We start from the raw sequence: 19,480 nt of genomic DNA, 5'->3' as shown, positions 1-19,480 counted from the left end.
GGGACGGAGGGCGTTATATACCTAGCGTTTGCTAGGTGGGCATTCAGTGGGATCAATGTTTCGGGGCCAGACGGAGCTCCACGGGTGGATAATAATCCGTCCCAAACCCGAAGCATTCGGGTATTTAAACCCGAAAAACGACGAAAACTAGGAACCGAAACCCGAAATCCACGGATATCAGCTCCGAACCGATCCGCTGCCATCCCCACAATCTCTACCATGGGATTGCGGGTCGCCTCATTTTTTTTTTGGCAGCTTCTAGCACTCTGTGTCTCTGTATGCATAAGGAAAGCAGATGCGTCTGCACAACCATCTGCGTCATTTTGAAGTTGATTCTTTTTGCCCATAAGTATGTGCATTAGTGTGATACTAAACTCTTATATTTTTAGTTGTGCCAAATATTGTCAAATATTGCGAGAAAAAGTCAACGACAATAAATATTTCGATACGGAGGAAGAGGAAGTACATAGATGTACGTATAATTAGAAAAATGCATCGATAACCAGCAACCAAGCAGACCCTATAGCAACTCTATCGTATAAATAGTTATTTATGCAAACAATATACGTACAAAGGCACATATAATAGAAAATACATTTTGTTATTTTTTGTTATAAAAATTAACGATCCCATGCATCATACCAGTCACCAGATACGTGTGTACGATTAGTTTCTATAGTATATGTCATTAATCGAAGCACAAATAACAATGTGTGATCTTTCTCTCAGAAATAGTAAAAATGATTCACCTATTGAAGTGTTAAATCGTCAATAAAGCATAGCTGCACATGATGACATGCATGATGCACTATATATGTTCGGAGAGAGAAAAGAGAGAGAGGTCGTGCGTGTGCATGCACGCACCATAAAGAGAGAGAGAGGTCAGCCTGCTGAGAAAAGACGGAGAGCATGCGGCAGCTCTCCAAGCCTCGGCGCCCGCGCCAACTTTTTCTCCACCAAGACTCCGTCGCGCCGAGAGCTGTGGCGTGACTAGCATGTCCTCGTGTCAGCACAGGTGCTACCGTAGCAATTTGATCACGCTAAACCATGCGGTAAAAGGATTGGCGTGACAAAGAAAAAGGTAATTTTTAAAAAATTAGATTGATATGGATTATTTTTAAAATAATAGTTTTAAAAGGGTTAAAATACAAAATTCCAGCCAGAGCTGCGAGAGTGGTTAATCACGACATGAAAAATAGTTTCACTTAGATTTACGTATTATTGAACAAGAGTTATACGTTATATTTACTTTAAATTCTGAATAGAGAAAATTATTATTTGGGTTACAATTTGCAAGCCTCCTACTATTTAACATCACATTAGTATGTCTTTCAATATTTAAATACCGAGGTCCGCAAATTCTTCATTTAGGTGTTTTCCTCCTATTTTCTCTATCTCTCTTATTTTTTATTTTTTTAGCTCATGGGACTTATTTTTGCCCCTATTCTCGTGCTTTACCTGATTTGATCGATTGGAAAATGGATTGCTCTCAAACTTATGACCGTGGACGACGATGGTCCCACACACGACCGCAACCTACAGGAGCTATACTGACTTGAGCACATGGATTTATTTCAAGGTGGCCAACTTCTCGGCGCCCACTAGTTGGGCCACGTTCTTAAACATGAGCGTTGTGACATCCTGAAATGCTCAATTCTTTTGACTTGTGGTTCAATTTTATGTTTGGTATATCGTAATTCGATTTTGTCATACGGTCAATTTGCATACCCGTTGTCAAATATTAAAGGCATGCGAATTATATGTCAAATACCAAAAAGTATGCGAATTGAGACCCAAATAATAAGACTCTCGTCATAAAAAGATGCAAAATTATAAATCATCAACTGATAGAGAAATCAAGAATTTTTTATAAAGGCAACAACTTTTTCTACCTTTCGCTGAATTAGCGTGGGAAACTTAACCACTTAGAATCAACTAATTTTTTTAAAGATGATTTTTCATTCTGGTTCTATGATTTCAAATAAGGATATAGAAATATTAAGAAATATAATCTCATTCTTTTATTAATTGTCAACCAATGGAAGATACTAAAGTTATTTCCGAGGACAAAGAAGTTTTATACCCAATTTTAACGGGAGCCCATCCTGACACGATTAGTCATATTGCTGACTATATACTTACTGGAAAATATTATTTCACTAAAAAAGAATACACAAGAGGTAACTCAAATATTATTTCACTAAAAAAGAATACACAAGAGGTAACTCAAAATCCAAAGCTGGTAACAATATATTATAGTTCTGAAAAAACATGCTCAAACAAAAAAATGGTTAAAGTCTTTAATCCATTTTTATATATTCAGGAGGCAGAGTGCATGCATAGTAGAAAATGACAACTCTCATGTAATTATTTTTGAAGCGCAACTGCACAAACTTCTCACTTATACTCTATGAGAAACATCCTCCATCTACAACATCAACAAACTTGGATAATCATACCAACCAGTCACCACTTTTTGTTAATGCCCAAGTATAAAGGAGGACCTATGTAAACATATGTATCAATATTGTAGACATAGTGGGTAGCAAGGTGACGGTTGCCCTGATGAACCGTTATGTTAAAAGCGAACAATAGGCAGTGATGTGGTAGGAATGAGAGGTGGGTTGGAGTTGCTCTTGGAACTTAGGAGATGAAGATGGTAATATTGGAGAAACACGTTATGACTTGTGAGATGATATTTTTGTCAACCAACAATTTAATAGTATATGTTGTATAGAGAGCTAATAAAATTAAGGCCTGTTGGAATAAAGGAAAAGTGTAGTAATTTTAGAGGATTAATCCTATAGTAATTTTCCCTTTGAAGGCCTTTGGAACAAAGGATTGAATTCCTACCAATCCTATGAAATTCCTAAGGAATGGCTTGTTCCATACGAATTTTGGAGGAAATCTAACATGAGGTTCAACTTCTTAGAAATTTTCTTTTGTGTCTATCTCTTTCTTCTCATTCCTTTATTTTTCCTATGTTACATCCAAACACTCTATTATAAACTTTCCTACATTCTCAAATCCTATAAGATTGCAAATGTCATGCAACTCCATTCCTATGTTTTCCTATTCCTATATTTTGAGATTCCTATATTCCAAAGAGGCTCTAAAGTTGTATTTGGCAGGATTCTATCCTTCTGGCTCTAGCATCATGACCAGCGTAACGGAGTAGTTAGTAGAGCAGAACCCGTTTTCTTTGAACTACGTAAGCTGAGCTGAAGTCAGATGAAACCCTTCTAAAGATTAGAATAATAGTTTGAACGATATCGAAACTAAGACCCCATTTGGTAGGGCTTCTCAACCGGTTTCACCATCAGCTTCTTGAGGAGCCCTAACAAACGGCGACGAACGAAACGGCTTCTTACCCGAAGCCCCGGAAATCGCGCTGAGAGGAGGCAGGAGAGGGTGGAGAAGACAAAAAAGGGGCTCCCCGCGGCTTCGTCCCCTTTGTCCCCTTTGTGGATGCACGGGGCCTGGAGGATGGCGCGGGTTCAGGGAGGCCAGAGGACATCGTCGGTGGCGGCGCTGGTGCGGGGAGGGCGCCGGCGGCGGGCGCGGGGCGGAGGTGGCCGGCGGCGCGCGCTGGAGCGCAGGGCGGAGGACGGCGTGCGCTGGCCACGGGCGAACGGATAAGAAAGAGAGAGAGGAAGGTCAGCGCTGGCCACGGGCAAATGACTACGGCTGTGGATAAGAATAGGAAGAGGAGAGAAGAGGAGAGAGGAAAAAAGAAAGAGGAGAGAATGGGAAATAAAGAGAGGATAAAAAATAGGAAGAAAAGAGAAAATAAAAAAATAAAAATAAAAAGGATAAGAGCATTATAGAATTTTATTGTTACACAGCTACGAGAAGCCGTTTTGCCAAATATTTTTCCATCGAAGTTAAAAAAAAGTTGCTTCACCAAAGCAGCACTGCCAAACGAGCCCTCCGTGCCAAGGACATAATTCTCTTGCTATGCTAGAAGAAAAAACCCAAAACAATCTTTACTCTTCCTACGGACCTCCTCGGTCTCTCTCCTAGTATCGGAGAAAGATCCCAAACCCTAACATCTCTCCATGGACGACGGCGACGGCGGCCTGAGCTTCGACTTCGAGGGTGGCCTCGACTCCGCCCCGGCGGGCGGAGCCGGCGGCCCCGTGCCGTCCTCCACCGACCCTGGCGCGGGCGGCGGGGGAGGCGGCGACGGGCCGGGCATGCACGGGCGCGGCCGTGGCCGCGGGAGCTACCGCCAGACCGTGTGCCGGCACTGGCTGCGCGGCCTCTGCATGAAGGGCGACGCGTGCGGGTTCCTGCACCAGTTTGACAAGGCCCGCATGCCCGTCTGCCGCTTCTTCCGCGACTTCGGCGAGTGCCGCGAGCCCGACTGCGCCTACAAGCACTCGTACGACGACGTCAAGGAGTGCAATATGTGAGATCTCTGATCCCTACCGACTTGTTCGAGTTCCCCGCGTTGATTTTGGCGTTTGGGTGGGAAAGGGGTGGCTTTTAAGGGCTTGGTGGTGGGTGTGGTCGATGAAATTTGTTAACTTGTTGGAAAATTTTCGAACTAAAATGCCAAATTCGTGCTGATTGAGTGGGGGTTCGGGCTTGAGATTGCTGCCACCATGATCCCTGGGTCACTCCCTAATCTTCCTTTTGGTACATGTAGTTCGATTCAATTCAATGGGATTAAAGAGTTTGATAATTTTACTTATAGAAGTTACTGCTGACATGATATGCTGGGAATACATTGTATTTGGCAGTATTTTTGCTGTAAAAATGGCCATATAGCCTGTTACCTGTACAGTTGGTAGACTTGAGTATATGTGACACCAAGAATTAATTTAGTGCTGTCATTGTTAAAAGTGAAGAATGATTGTTTAGCATCTTTCGTCACATCTGAATATGTGTTATCCTGTGCTTCTTTATAGGTACAAGATGGGGTTTTGTCCCAATGGCCCTAGTTGCCGGTACAAGCATGTCAAGCTACCTGGGCCACCGCCTCCTGTTGAGGAAGTTCTACAGAAGATTTTGCAGATGCGCTCTTTCAACAGATATGGTCAGAATAGAAACAATAACTATAATCAGCAGGGTGAGAGACCTCAACATCCACAGGGTTCTGGGTTGCCTAACCAAAACTCAGCAGAAAATGCTACTGCTACAGCTCCACCAACTGGTGGACAGCAAGCACAAATTACGAATCAACAGCCACCACAGCAGCAGCAGAAGCCAAATACAAATGACCAGGTCCAAGGTGCTTCAAATGGCCATCAAACTACTAGAATCGCAACACCCCTTCCGCAAGGGCCATCTAGGTGTGTGTGGAGTTTCTAGTCAATCTTGTAAAGCTTTTAGAACTCTGTGAAAATTACGTACATAGTTTTGGTTGCAATAGTATATCTCATTAAACTTCTATACTATGTTATCTATTTTGATACAGTGTACTTATTTCAAGCTTATTTCTCCTGTATTGGTTGAAAGAAAAAAGTTTGTAGTCATTTTTGTTTCCTAATTACATAAGGTAGTAGCACTGTTCTTGCTTTTCTGGGTTACAAAGATAGGTGTGTTAGCTACTTTCTGAGGTTGGTTCCACAATATTTAGCTCTTCAGTAGAAGAAGCTTTTGTAATTGCTAAGTTATTACTGTTTATAAATCGATTTCGTGGTGGGAAGTTCAAGTAGCACATGAGATGGTGAGAATCACATGAATGGTTGATTTTTCAGTCATATAGTCCGATCCAGGCTACATTGTACTCATGGTATTGGGCATGCCTCTGCTGTTCGAGGAGGCAATACGCAGAATTATTGGCATATGCAGTCTGCACTGAATTTGTATTTGTTTAGCATTTCTAAATTTCAACGTAATTCTATGGAGAAATTATAGTTTCCTAGTTATAGGAATTGAACCCTGTATTGTATGCTTTCACACATTTTTAGTGCATTCTAAATTTTATGAATCTCTAGTTCATGTGCTACAAATACTTGGAAAACCGACATTTTTCCCCACTTTTTTGGGGGGTTATTTAGGGATCGCTTAACAAAGAAGGATTAAATTATCTGCGTAATCAGAGTGATGCCACTTGCTTGTTGAAATGGATCTGGAATTTAGGGAGTTAGTTTTATGAATAACAGTGCTGTCGGTTTACCTGCTGTCTGGTTGTTTGGTTACCTGACAACTATCACTTCTTTCTACCTATCCTTCTGGCTGAGTGATTTCAGTATTTTATTATATAATTTAGGTTATTAAGAAGTAAAATCTTCTGCCCATAGTAATAACATCACCTACAACATAATGCATCTACTGTTAGAAGTTACATTTAGTACTTTCATGGTATCAGCTTAATACTATAATAGTTCTCTAATTGAGTCTTGGGTTGGTAAATGTAAAACATCAGGTACTTTATTGTTAAAAGTTGCAATCGGGAGAATCTGGAAATATCAGTTCAGCAGGGAATTTGGGCTACCCAGAGGAGTAACGAGGCTAAACTTAATGAAGCTTTTGAATCCACTGAGAATGTTATTTTAATATTCTCAATTAATAGAACTCGCCATTTCCAGGTAAAGTGGAGGTTTCATCTTTGCTACTAATGCTGCATGCAGTATTTGTTTATCTTTGGTCTCATCCTTGAAAATTCTTTTGAATTTATTAAATCACACCCGCTTATTATATCAAATCATGCTATGCTTTCAAGGGGTGTGCAAAGATGACTTCTAGGATTGGTGGCTACATTGGCGGTGGAAATTGGAAATCTGCTCATGGAACAGCACATTATGGTCGAAACTTCTCTATGCAGTGGCTTAAGGTGCACTTTTCTTGCTGATCCTGTACTTCTTTATGTTTATCACCACTTCAAATTGTAGCTTGGCCATTTCCAGATGATGGAAATTATGGCTTTGGAGCTGAAATACTTGTATGTTGTACTTTGATTCAGTTAATGACGGCAACACTGTCTTTTTCTGTCCATCTATTCATCTGTGCTACCCCCACCCTGTTCCAAGTGCGTCTGGATTTAATTCTCGTCTGGGAAATCCATCTAAAATAGCCATGCTGGTTTACAAACATGCAGACATTGGGAGAGGGAGAAACTTGTGGGGGTGTTTGGTTTGAGGGATGGGGTGACCTCACTCCTCACACAAACGCATGGTTAGCTTAATAGTTAGGAATGGGTTCATCCCACAAATTCATGGGATAACCCCATGATGGACCATTCCATTCTGGATGGGGTGATACCTAAAATCAAACAACCTATCATATATTGATATGGTGCTTGAGTTTATGGCTAAGGTGTGCTTTAGGCCTAGGTATTTACTTAAAAAATTGAAATTGTTGTATTAATGCCTTCGAGTGTCAGCCCATTGGGTGCTGCTCTCCTGTACATCAAAATTTGGATCTGCCATTTACTCATAGTACAAATGAATAGCTAACTTAACTATAGTTATTGCAAGTGCATATGCCAAACGGTTTTTGATGAACTGGAATTATAGGGTTGAATTTACGGACTCTTTATGTTTTTTTATGAACTGGAGCATGACATTGATGTGAATTTTTCTAGCTTGGTTAAATTGTCAACCAAATCATTAATTAGTTAATGGCAGCTGTGGTTAACAAGACTTCTCACTGAACATTTCCATCTGTTTATGTGTGAAAGCCTTAAGAATATGTCTATACTTACAGCAGCTTTTGCACTGCAGCTTTGTGAACTGTCATTTCAGAAAACTCACCATCTCCGCAATCCATACAATGATAATCTCCCTGTTAAGGTATGTGGATCACCTCGTCTCACGTGTTTGCTGACCTTGGCTCCTTGATATACCAGCCTTATGTTTTTTTTTCAATGTAAAAGAAGTGTGGAAATTCTGTCCAGCTTATTTAAATAGCCTGATTGTATGGCCTGTCTTCTTTTGTGTTGCTGATATATTTCCACCTTGATTGTTCTTTATCACAATATCGAATAAATTGTCAAAACTACCTGGAAAGATGGAGCTGACTTTGCTTTAGCTTTTAGTGGCCTGATCCCTTATTGCATTATAAATCAGACACCTCTTCAGCACTATTCTCTATATTTATATTTCACCAAACATTATATTGTGCCATGCTTGGCTGATTGACTTTTAACTTAAAGTTCAAACGTCTAATATTTATACTGGTTATATAATGATTAAGCACTGTCTAGAAAATTAATCTTGCCTGAAGGAGATATTGCTCTAGGCCAGAAATAATAAGTAACAAAAATTCTAACGGTATGCTCACAGTGATGATTGACTAGATTCTTGGGGCATATTCTTTACATTTTTATTTATTTACTTTCTCAAACGTTTCAGGATTTAACTGCTTATTTCACTTTTAACTAGTGCAGATCAGCAGAGATTGCCAGGAACTAGAACCTTTCATTGGTGAACAGTTGGCTTCGCTGCTTTATCTGGAGCCAGACAGCGAACTTACGGTATGTCATGCATTTCTTGAATTTATCATGGCTGTGATTGGTTGCCTGGCTTATCATGGCCTGGCTAGAATCTGGAGCCAGGCTAGCCTAAGCCTGTCTAATGCAGTGCAATCTGCTCGTGTTTGGTTGCTTGGTCAGCTTAAGCCTGGCTAGCAGAAGATTATGATTGGTTGGCTGTACAATTTGTTAGGATCACCTTATACAAGCCATAGGTGAAGTTACCATCTTATTTCTGTCTCTCTTCTCCACCACCTCCGGCCACACCCTCCTCCTCACCTCCGACCGCACCCTCACCTCCAGCCGTTCCTCCTCCCGTCCAGCTTCTCCCGACAGGCAAGATCTGCCATGTGGGGCCGCCAGCGGCTGTGCGAGCGAGATCCGGCGAGGTCCTCCATGCGGGGCTGCCGTCGACCGAGCGGACGAGCTCCGCCCCGGAGCTCGTCCGCCGCCAGCCACGCGGTTGAGCCCCCTCCGGCACTAGGGGGCGCCACTGGCCGTGCATGCCCTCCGCCGTACGGGGGATCCGCCAACCGTGTGGGCCCTCCGCCGCCGGCCATGCGGGCGAGCTCCTTCGCCATGTGGGGCTGCCGCCGGCTGAGCGGGCGAGCTCCGCCCCGCGGGCCACCGCCAGCCGTGCGGGTGAGCCCCTCTGGCGCTAGGGGGCACCGCCAGCCGTGTGGTCCCTCCGCTGCTGGCCGTGCGGGCGAGCCCCTCCGTCGCGCCGGGGGCGCCACCGGCTGTGTGGGCCCTCCGCCACAGGTGAGGCGGCACCAATGGCGTGAGGAGGTGGTGACGCGAAACGTTCACATGAGCCACCGACAGCTTGTGCAAGCCTGCATAGGCATAAACGGATCTCAAATGTGTTTCCAGCAAGCCAGGCTAAGGCCTTCTTTTTGCACTAGCGGAGCCTGGCCTAGGAGCTGAACAGGCAACCAAACGCCAGAAGGTTGCATTATGCAAGCCTGTATAGGCCTTATGCAGGAAACCAATCACAGCCCATGTGAATTCCCATTAGCGTCTCCTCTTACTAGTGGGCATATCACCCTAATTGATTGCAAAGCACATCTGATTTTACAATATAGGACAACTTTGTCTTGTCACATATGAGCACTTCTGCTGTGGTTCTTAACTCTCTGTTTTTAAATTAGTTTCATAGTCGTGGAATCATGATTGCAGATGAATTTATGTGCACACAAGGTTTACATAGCAGGCTTGCTTTAGAATGAGGTGGAAGATATCAACAAAATTTACAATCTTTCTTCAACTGAGGATTTATATTAATGAAGACAATTGCACCTTCTTTTAGATTGATTACAGTTTGGTAATGACACATTGTATTCTCTATGGAACAAAGGTTAACAATGCATGTACCCTCTTGCTGCAAGCAATAATGAACAACTCCACAGGTTTATATTTTCAGTGTTAGTGCTATTTTGCTTAAAGAGAAATATTGTGTTACGTACCGAATCATGATTATCCCTTGTTTTAAAGGCCTGATCCACTTGTGCTTACTTGGTCAAATTTTTTATACAGTAACTGTATTTGTTACCATTTTCTTCTTAAATTTGTTAAGTGATGTGCTGTCGATATCGTGGGGCTGATGTCTTTTTTAATGTGGACAGGCTATGCTGATTGCAGCAGAGGCTAAGAGAGAAGAGGAAAAGGCAAAGGGAGTCAGTGCTGATGAGGCAGCTGATAATCAAGATATCGTGCTGTTTGATGATAACGAAGAAGAGGAGGAAGAGGAAAGTGAGGAAGAAGAAGAAAGCAACGGCCAAGAGTCACAAGGGAGGGGAAGAGGGAGGGGGATGATGTGGCCCCCTCAAATGCCAATGATGCGTGGGCCAATGATGGGAGGGCGTTTCCCTCCCAACATGATCGGCGACGGCTTTGGTTTCGGCGGTGGCTTCGGCATGCCTGATCCGTTCGGCATGCCGCGCGGTTTCCCACCCTTTGGTGGCCCAAGGTTTCCCGGTGACTTTCCTAGAGGCCCTATGCCCGGTATGGCCTTCCCGGGCAGGCCTCCGCAGCCTTTCCCTCTGGGCCTTGACATGATGATGGGCCCCGGCCGTGGCCCGATGATGGGAGGCATGGGAATGGGCGGGCCTGGACGGCCTAACCGCCCCATGGGTATGGCACCCTTCATGCCCCCGCCACCTCCGAACAACCGCGCCGCGAAGCGGGAGCAGAGAAGGCCGGGCGGCGACAGGTTCGAGACGGTGTCGGACCAGGGCAGCAGGGGCCACGAGAACTCTGGAGCCGACGGAGCCAGATCGCAGTCCGGCGACAGGTACAGTAGAAGCGCCCTCCGGGATGACGACAGCGAGAGCGAAGAGGAAGCGGCTCCCAGGCGGTCAAGGAAACGGTAGAGAAATGCTATGCTGTGCGCCTGGGGCTCCATGCTGTTGCCTGATTATAGAGCGGGCTACCTGTGCAACAGAGTTGAGGTCGTCTAAAATAGATATTCTCTATCTTTTGTTCCTGCTGGGATTAGAACTAAAATAGTGAAAGATGCAGATTGTGTGCAACTGCATAGTGCTGTGTGGGCAGCCATAGCCCATACTGGTAGTTGAATTTTGCTCTGGCGGCAAAGACCTAAGCTTTATTTTGGCAGGTTGAGATTGTTCTGGCGGTGTATCAGAGTATCAGTTAGAAAATTGTACAATAACGACGGCTTAAATTATCTGTCGTATTTTTTTTTATTCTGTGCTGTTACCATTGTAATGTACACTACAACGACATGAGGATGATCTATACACATACAGGATAGGGTTCAATCATTATTCATGTACTAGTACTACACTTTCTAGCCGCAGTGCTATTGCCCTCTGGACCGTGATTGCCGCGGTGGTCTGGCCTCCGTGGAAAAAGTTGGATAAGAGTGCGCCGGCACCGGCAGTGGCCGCCGTCGCAGGTTAAAAGGCGTCTCCAAACAGTTGTCGACGGCCTGCCGACGAGGAAACCACGGCGGATGCAGAGGTTCCTCGGCGTCGGCGACACCGCACCAACCCAACCAACCGCCGGCCGCGCGTGATCACGTTTTGACCTGGCCAGGCCGGGGGCACGAACCTGTTGAAGCAGACAGGCTCTGCCGCTCTGCTGGCTGGCTGGATCCCTGACGTCTCGCTCTCCTCCATCCACTTGTTGAGGAGCCCCCAGGGCCAGACCCCAGTAGCGTCGCGTGTTTCGCTCCCCAACCTCGCTCTCTCCAGGTGGCCAGGGGTCAGTGCTGGTGAAAGCAAGGGCGGAGCGGCGGGGACGCCGACCAGGCACACGAGAGATCCGGGCGCGGGGCCGGCCGGAGATCTGACCGGGACGGAGGAATCATGGGGAGGGAGATGAGATCGTCGAACGGGTGGGTGGCGTGTGTTATTGCCCTCCACTCCCCACGCTGGCTGCTCCCCCCACTTCGTCTCCAGCGTTTTCCACATGAAAGATGCATTTGAGGCCTGAACAAATGGATGTGTCATGTGTGTGATGGATTGAGAGATAAAGAGAGGCATCAGCATCGCGTTCAACATCCACAGTTCCTGCTGCACAGCACTCGCTGGCCACTGACTCACCTTCAGAGAGAAAAAGGGATGTCAGCTTCAGGCAAATCCAATTTCATTTTCTTTTTGCTGAGGCTTGACGATTTTATCAGTGCTGCGTGTGGGGATCGGCTAAGATGGGGACCCAAACCTCACATGGGGATGGATGCTGGCACCCAACCCCATTGGCAGCCAAGTCACTGTCCCAATGAAATGATGCCTCTCCTTCCATCCTCCAAGGAGGAAAAGGGGTTGGAGCTTGGGTGACTTCTCTTCTGCCCCCGGATGAGGCCTATCCATGGACGACGAGCTTCTCTTTTTATTACTGACCCTGGCAGCAGTGGCCAACTGGACATGCCAGTAAAAGGAGCAGTGACTTTGGACACTACCAATGATCTGGAAGCCAGGCAACGTCAGGAATCCTCTCCAGTTTGTACCACCAATACCAATTCTAGCAGTAACAGTTTGGCACCAGACTTTGTCCTGGATGCCCTCCTAGGAATGAAGCACACGTCTCTGCCACCATGGTGCTGCAGTGCTGGTGCACAGGAGCACCCCTCCCTGGTGTCCGGATGCTGCTACCGAAATGCTCAAGTGGAACCACAGCAGCATGGCATGATTGTGCAGGAATATGAACAAGATAGGCATGTGCGTGCAACCGTAGGTAAACAAGAGAGCTGGCTAGGTGATCATTAGAGAGCCTACATTCACAGGATTAGTATTTCCATGGAAGAACAAAGTTTTGGCATGTGTACCACCGGCGGTGCTGCTGGTAGTTTCTACTTAGAAGTTGATATCATATGACAGAATTATTAGATGGTACATAACTTGGGACTAGGCTTTGATCTTGTGATGCTTTCAGTTCCACCCGGGTCTCAGAGAGTCAAAACCGGGGAATGCGAAAGAAGCATGCGTCACGGACCAGCCTTAAGCTCGAGGGAGCGTAACTTGCTGCGCCCTCTCTTCAGAACTCAACTGACCCGACCGACGCGATCCCGGTGCTTAGGCTTCTTGACTCCTGCCTGCTAACGTAGTCGTCGCAGCTGCTACCGAGCCTCCTCGCAGGGGCCGCCGAGCTCAGAAGCTCAAGCCCCTGCTTGCCCATCTGCTGCACCTCCTGCGGCGAGAGTATCTTTATGCAGGATACCGTACTCACGAATTCCCTGCAGGTTGCAATGTGCACCAATGTAAGGGAATGTGTAAAACATTAACATAGATTGCTGAAGGTATCATCAAGACGGTCATGAGAACATACTGCCAAGGGTCATCGCCAACGAGAAGGACATCCTCCTCTCGGTCGACGAATACAAGCTGCCAGCCTGATCTCATAGGGTCTTCCAACTGGCCCTCAAGGCCAAATAGGCGCCCTAGTTCCCTACGAAGCTCATGATAGCTACTAAACCTAGTGATATCAAGCGACCTTCCGTAGGTTCCAGATTTGTAAACCTGTCATTCAAATAGAAGAAAATTTGCAGGTTAATACTACTGTTGGTAACAAATTACCAAATAATAGGGCTTTTCAGAGACTGGACTTCTTAAGTCAAGTGCTTATATTGACCCCTATAATGCTCCAAACGTTTGAAAAAGATAATTAACAATTATTTGAAGTTAACTGCTTACAGGTAATCAATATTGACCCCTATAATGCCCCCAAATGTTTGAAAACATAATTAACAATCACTGTCATAATAACATAGCAGTTCAAAGCAAGGCAACGCACAGTTGTCAACAATCTTGAATTCCTATTATATAGAAATATTCACTCACCTTCACGAAGGTAGCAGGTAGTCGATTCACTTGATCAGAGTTATCTGAACATGGCACATACCCCGCATCATCTAAGCAGCCCGAAGAATTTAGTGTGTGATCCAACGAGAAATCATTCTGGGAAGGGCTCAGGAAATTGGAGGTGGAATAGGGTATAGCAGTTGAATCATTCCCATTCTGAAGGCCTGGGATGCCACCTTGCATTAGTAGTGACTGTGAGTCTATACTAACACCAAACAAGAGATGGTTTTGAGGATCAGAGTTCACATCTTGATCCAAGCACCCTCTTCCAGGAAGTGGTGCCAATGCAGAGCTTTGAGGTATGCTAGGTGGTGCAGAATTCAATTGTTCCATCTGCGATGTAACCTGGGGCCGAGAAGGAAGCAAAGACTCCACTGCAACTCGCTTCGATGACCATGGGTCAGCGACAGGTACCGCAGTAGGCCTTGGCATGCTCAGTTGAGAAGCTGCTTCCGATGAGAATGGCCTCAGCGTATTTTGCATGGCAGTGGCATTAGATGGAGACAATGAGCTCATATTCGTTTCTGCAAAGCTCTGCGCCTGTGAAAATGGTAGTATTGTTTGCAGCGCCACAGGTGAAGACTGAGGGGCTGACGACAATTGAGAAAATGCTGACAATGCATTAGACACTGACTGGTAGTTGGTCATGTTGTTCTGTTGTTGCATTTGCTGATGTTGAGGGACTTGCAGGCACTGTGATTGCTGCTGTGATTCTTGCTGCTGTTGCTGGGGTTGCAGCTGGGGCTTCTGCTCATTAAATGAATGGCTTCGTTGAATCTGCTGCTTGAGGAGCTCAGCCTGACCCTGGCCATGGATTGTGCTCTCAGAGATGTTTTGAAGGTATGGCTGCTGCTGAAACTGAGGCTGCACTTGCTGCAAAATCTGGCTCGACAGAAGCGGCGCAGCTCGACCAGCTATGTTCTGCGGCTGCTGGAACTGCAGTATCGTGGGTGACACTTGCTTCGTTGGATCCTGGAAAGCAGCTGTGGCCATCGCCTGGTACATGTCAGGTTGCAGACCAAGTAAGGAAGCATCCAGCCTTGGCTGCATCCAAGGATTCACACCAAGTCCGCCGAAATTTAATGACTGGAAACCAGGGTTCGCAGTATCTCGAAGCCACATGAGAGAGTTAGTCAGGTCATCATCCTTACCACCTACAGTTAAACATCATACAAAATGTTATTGGAGGTAGAATGCATGTTTCAAAATTATTTGAGCAAAAGTATCTACAAAGGCCAGCTAAACATCAACTCCACCTCATACCATGCAGAGAAGGCAAGCCTGTTGGCCATGGACGCTTAAGCCTGAGTGGAAAAGGAGATGGATACATTGGGAAAGTAGTCAGGGGCTCAATTTCCCATAGTGACACCCTTGGCTGCCTCTCTCCAGCAGTTGATTCATCCCAGCCAACCTAATTATTCAAGGTATTAAATTGTGATTATGCTAAACCACGAAGCATGTAACGGTGAGAGTAAACAACCTTGTAGGGAGTACAATCTTGTATAACTTAAAGCTTGCAATATATATGTTTGAACAACACCTCAAGGGCTTTATAGTAACTATTGGCAAAAGAGAAGCACACAAGTCCGAAATATACCTTAACAGAACGCCAATGTGAATTTGGCCACCGAACAGAATCAAGATCACTAATTCCGGTAATCGTCCCCATGTATCTGGAATTAAGAATATTTCATCTGGTTAGACTGCTAATATGCTAGATTAGTATCGAGTGACAGCCAAGAGGTATAGACATATGGCCAAATCCAGAGATCTTGTTAGCAAGTGCACTAACCCACGAAAGTAGGCAAATGCAACAAGAAGGAAATTCATCCAAGAAAAATGAAGATGAAAAAAAAAACACTACAAGAAGCTCATGCAGCGGCAAGTTCACACAGAGCTAAAACATACAAGGTCAAGTTGTCAGCAAATTTTGACTTACCTCCTAACGCTAGATTCTTCTGTTTCAAAAAGCATCCTAAAACGCATGCCCACAGATATACGGGTATGATACACAGCCTTCACATATTTTGCAAGTGGTATGACAAACTCCGAAGGGCTTGCCCTGCAAAAGGCAAATGTTAAAACATGTGAAAGGAGAAATGACTGAAAATAAACATGTATAGAACATTCTACCTTGGGTTATAGAAAATTGTAAAGCGGCTATTTGTTGAAGCAGCATGAGCAGCTGCAGCAAGAAGACCAATATGCATACTATCACTAGATAAGACTGAAGATGGCATGACAGTCTGTGGTCGACTTGCCCGGCGAATTCCCAGAAGAAGCTGGTTATTGTCATTCCTGACAATACAATAAGATATATAAACACAAACAAGAAGAAGCTATCTGATTTGAAGGGAACAAAAAAAGTGAGCATAAGTAACTATTTTGAAATACTGGATGTATGAACACACCAGATAAAAAGGACAGAGTCTCCAGCGACAAGTCTCTTTGCACTAACAAAGACACTCCAGCCAGTGGTTAGAAGATGCCGCTTTGGCTGACCTGCATCAAGGATGATATTTAGAAGGTTACAAACAGGCCTTACCACAGAACGCACAGCAGACGGAGTTAGAACTTAGAAGTGTAAAATTACTCACCGCGAAATATGTGACGAAATTTCCACTCATTGCCATGAAGATCTTTTGCAATCAACTCCTGGCAGGGAGGTTGCTGAGTGAAATCCTACATAGTCGTTGGGAAATCAAAACAATCAGTGATTAAGTTCACTTCCTGTAACAAAATCAGTTCAAAGTTCAAACAATGAACTACAACTTTTTGACAGAAGCTGCACAGACCAGTGGAGGAAACACTTTCTCAGCTGCTCGACGGGGAACAGAGAATCCACCATGCGTACTTGTGTCGCTTGCTGTCAATGTTTTGCAAAAATAGTTTGTTGGCTGTTTATTTGCAGAACCTAATTCAGCAGGTAAATACGGGTCCTTCAGCTCTTGCTGCACAAAAAAGCAAGGAAAACGTTAATAATGGATACCAAGAAAAATCTGCACATAGGATACAAGTAGTTAGAAACACCATGATTTACCGGGTTGAGTGGCTGTAGTGTCATCTGCGCATAGACCTCATCTGTCTCTGCATCAGCCTGAAGGAAGAAAATAACACAAAATTAACACTTGAGAAGTTCAGATTACTAGCTCAAGGGAAAAAGGGTGTTACAAGGTTACACACTTACATGCATCGTCACATTATGCAGTTGGCAAATAAGCTGTGGAGGCAGATTAGGATAATTAGGGATCTGAGACTCCATTTCCTTGTTTGTCGATGCTGCTACCTGCAGCGGAAATTCACCAAGGAATTGTGTAAAAAAGGGAGAATTTTTCGAGTTCTGAAAGAACCAAGTCAGATTTGAGTTTCACAATGAAACAGCCAGGGCCATGCGAATTTTGTGCTGGAGTGAAATTTCTCTAACCTGCTCGCTGTGACCCTGAGGGAAGTACACCACCCGGCTACCCACCGCCGGCAAGGAAACAAGCGGTCCGGCACAGGCATGCCACAACTCCGAGTTCAGACACTTGTGCTCCTCAACAGCTGTAATGGCAAAAGCATTTAAGCAGACGATTCCATACTGCAAGTTTTAATTGAAGGATAGGAGAACGAACTGAAGATTGTCTCAGAAGGTGGATACGGAAGGAATTAAATTTCGAGGTGAATAATTTGAGAATCAAGAAGTGCTATTAACTCCAAAGTACCCTTACACCGAAACAAAAAAAGGGGAGCAATTTTTGCATCTTACTTGAAAACAACAAACTATTCGGGTGGAAATACCTACGAATCTATTCGCGGGAAAGAACAATCCCAGGTACAGCATGAACTGGAGAAAAAAATAGCCCAAAAATCGAAAGAAAAATCGCTTTCAAGTTCACGACAGCACCGGCTCCCAAAGAAATCATCCAGATAAATCGAGACGGCACTTCGTAATTAAATTCGCCGACATTGGGTCGCTGCAGGATCACACGGCCACATGGCAGCTTTCAAGCAACGCGCAGGAAGAGAGAAAAAAACCAAACACCAGTCGTACAAACTCCAAATTACACCATGGAAGAAGAAATGAACGGGAAGAGCATTTAATGAGCAAGCCACGGAGCACAGAGGAGCCGGCATGGCAGAGGAGTACCTTCCGGCGAGCCCGCCTGAGCCGGGAGGACGCTGCCGGACGACGACGAGAGCCTCATTTTCCTTCCCCGTTGCGGAGGGACCAATCAGACTGCTCGCCCCGCGATCTGAGGGCGGTATAAGAGCGGGGGAAGGGAAGGGGGAGGCGAAGGAAAGATTCCTCCTTTTCAGGCCAAATCACAGCGCCTTCCCGAAGGAAACCATCACTTTCCCAGTTTCACCACGAGCAACTTTTCTTTTCTTTTTCTTTTTTCACCGCGCGCCGCGATTGCGGCTCCCGAAGATGGCCGCCGCCGCCGAAGCGAAGCCAAGCGCAAGCGCAAGCGCAATCTTTCCCTTCCTTGTATCTATCAGAAGAAAGGAAACGAATTTGCTTGTCACTTGGAAGGGCAGCAAGAGGCGGCGAAAAGCTGCGATCTTTGGGCTGCAGGAGGGGAAGCAGCGTGAAGGAATGCACAGAGCAAGTTACCTCGGTGTCCCCGGAGCCGAGAGCCGGAGGCCTCCGCCGCCGCCGCCGCCGCTGGCTCGATCCGAGGAGCCGCCGCGGCGTCAGATCCCGCGCCCGCTTGGTGGAGACCGCTAGCGCCGAGCTCCCCGCGCCGCTCTACGGCAGATCCGCCCGCCGCCGCCGGGGAGCATGCTCGCTTGCTCGCCGCCGCTCCTCTCCCTCCTCTCCTCGCTTCCTTCTCGCGCGCGTGCGGCTGGGATGGGAGCTCGAACAGTTGCGGCAGCAGGGAGGAGAAGCGCGTGCGTGCGTGCGTGCTCCCGCTTCCTGCTCCGGTATGCTTTCGCTCAGCTTGCTTGCTTCGCTCCCGCTGCTTCCTCCCTCCGGCTGCTCGCTACTCTTCCCAAGTTTGTTCTCGGGGTTTTAACCCCACGAGTGGTGCTCCTCTTTTTCAGCTTTCTTCCCGACCCCTCCCCTCTCCTCTCCCATGCGTGATTTTTGTCAATTCTGTGTGTCCTCTCCTCTCCTCCCCTCCCACTCGCTGCTTCTGCGCGCGAGACGTGCCATCGCACATGTACAGTGCCCCGCGTGCCTTCCCCCCCTTCCTGACCTCACGCACGTCCTCGTCAGTCCTCCTGTCCTTGGGCCTTGGCCACGGCAAGCGCGGATTAGCAGCCTCACTGATCACTCCCGACGCGTACGGAAACAACGATTAGCACAGTGTGGAACCCTGTACTGCGGCGACAGTTGGGACTGCTACGTGACGCTGTGGACAAGTACTGTGTGCTCAGTTACTTCGCTGGTGTAGCTGGAGTGATGGCAGTGACGGTAAAAACTCCGGCCACCAGCTCCTAGCGAAGTGCAGTGATTCAGCAGCTGAGCTGAGCTGGGCAAGAGTGACGGACGCAGTGGGTTTTGACCGCCCCATGTCATGGTCATTGAAGCAGCGGAGTTACTGCTCGTAGCAGTACCGGACTTGACTTGCCCCCCTGCTGCGGCGTTTTTTGACTTGAATACGGATCTCTTGTCACCCAGTAGGATCAGGAATTCAGGATCCAGAAAGTGAATTCATTGGAGTGGTTACTGGTTGCAGCAGTAGTAGGTAAAAACCGCAGCAGGTTCCACACTGACGAACGAAGGAAGAACGATCCGTCCCTGTCTGAA

The 19,480-nt window shown here is 46.1% G+C and overlaps 2 protein-coding genes across 2 annotated transcripts; one reads left to right on the top strand and one right to left on the bottom strand.

The window, feature by feature from the left end:
* The first annotated feature begins 3,983 nt into the window (after window positions 1-3,983).
* On the top strand, window positions 3,984-11,205 carry LOC117853971 (zinc finger CCCH domain-containing protein 45). The gene is made up of 7 exons (XM_034736249.2): window positions 3,984-4,411; window positions 4,914-5,297; window positions 6,377-6,539; window positions 6,674-6,784; window positions 7,674-7,742; window positions 8,339-8,425; window positions 10,048-11,205. Exons 1-7 carry the CDS (start codon window positions 4,059-4,061, stop codon window positions 10,792-10,794), a joined length of 1,914 nt encoding a protein of 637 aa, XP_034592140.1. The 5' UTR covers window positions 3,984-4,058; the 3' UTR covers window positions 10,795-11,205.
* A 1,432-nt stretch (window positions 11,206-12,637) lies between these two features.
* LOC117853970 (auxin response factor 17) lies at window positions 12,638-18,826 on the bottom strand. Its single transcript, XM_034736247.2, has 15 exons — window positions 18,341-18,826; window positions 17,873-18,218; window positions 17,168-17,286; window positions 16,931-17,029; window positions 16,784-16,840; window positions 16,539-16,694; window positions 16,341-16,425; window positions 16,155-16,245; window positions 15,877-16,041; window positions 15,683-15,805; window positions 15,341-15,416; window positions 15,007-15,154; window positions 13,723-14,897; window positions 13,211-13,401; window positions 12,638-13,118 (listed from the first exon to the last, which is right to left on the bottom strand). Exons 2-15 carry the CDS (start codon window positions 17,928-17,930, stop codon window positions 12,920-12,922), a joined length of 2,742 nt encoding a protein of 913 aa, XP_034592138.1. The 5' UTR covers window positions 17,931-18,218; window positions 18,341-18,826; the 3' UTR covers window positions 12,638-12,919.
* Window positions 18,827-19,480: the final 654 nt, after the last annotated feature.

This window comes from Setaria viridis, chromosome 4 (assembly GCF_005286985.2).
Source record: "Setaria viridis chromosome 4, Setaria_viridis_v4.0, whole genome shotgun sequence".
In the NCBI taxonomy this organism is placed as follows: Eukaryota; Viridiplantae; Streptophyta; class Magnoliopsida; order Poales; family Poaceae; genus Setaria; species Setaria viridis.
Note: the sequence above shows the minus strand (reverse complement) of the source record. Positions and strands in the feature narration are given on the sequence as shown.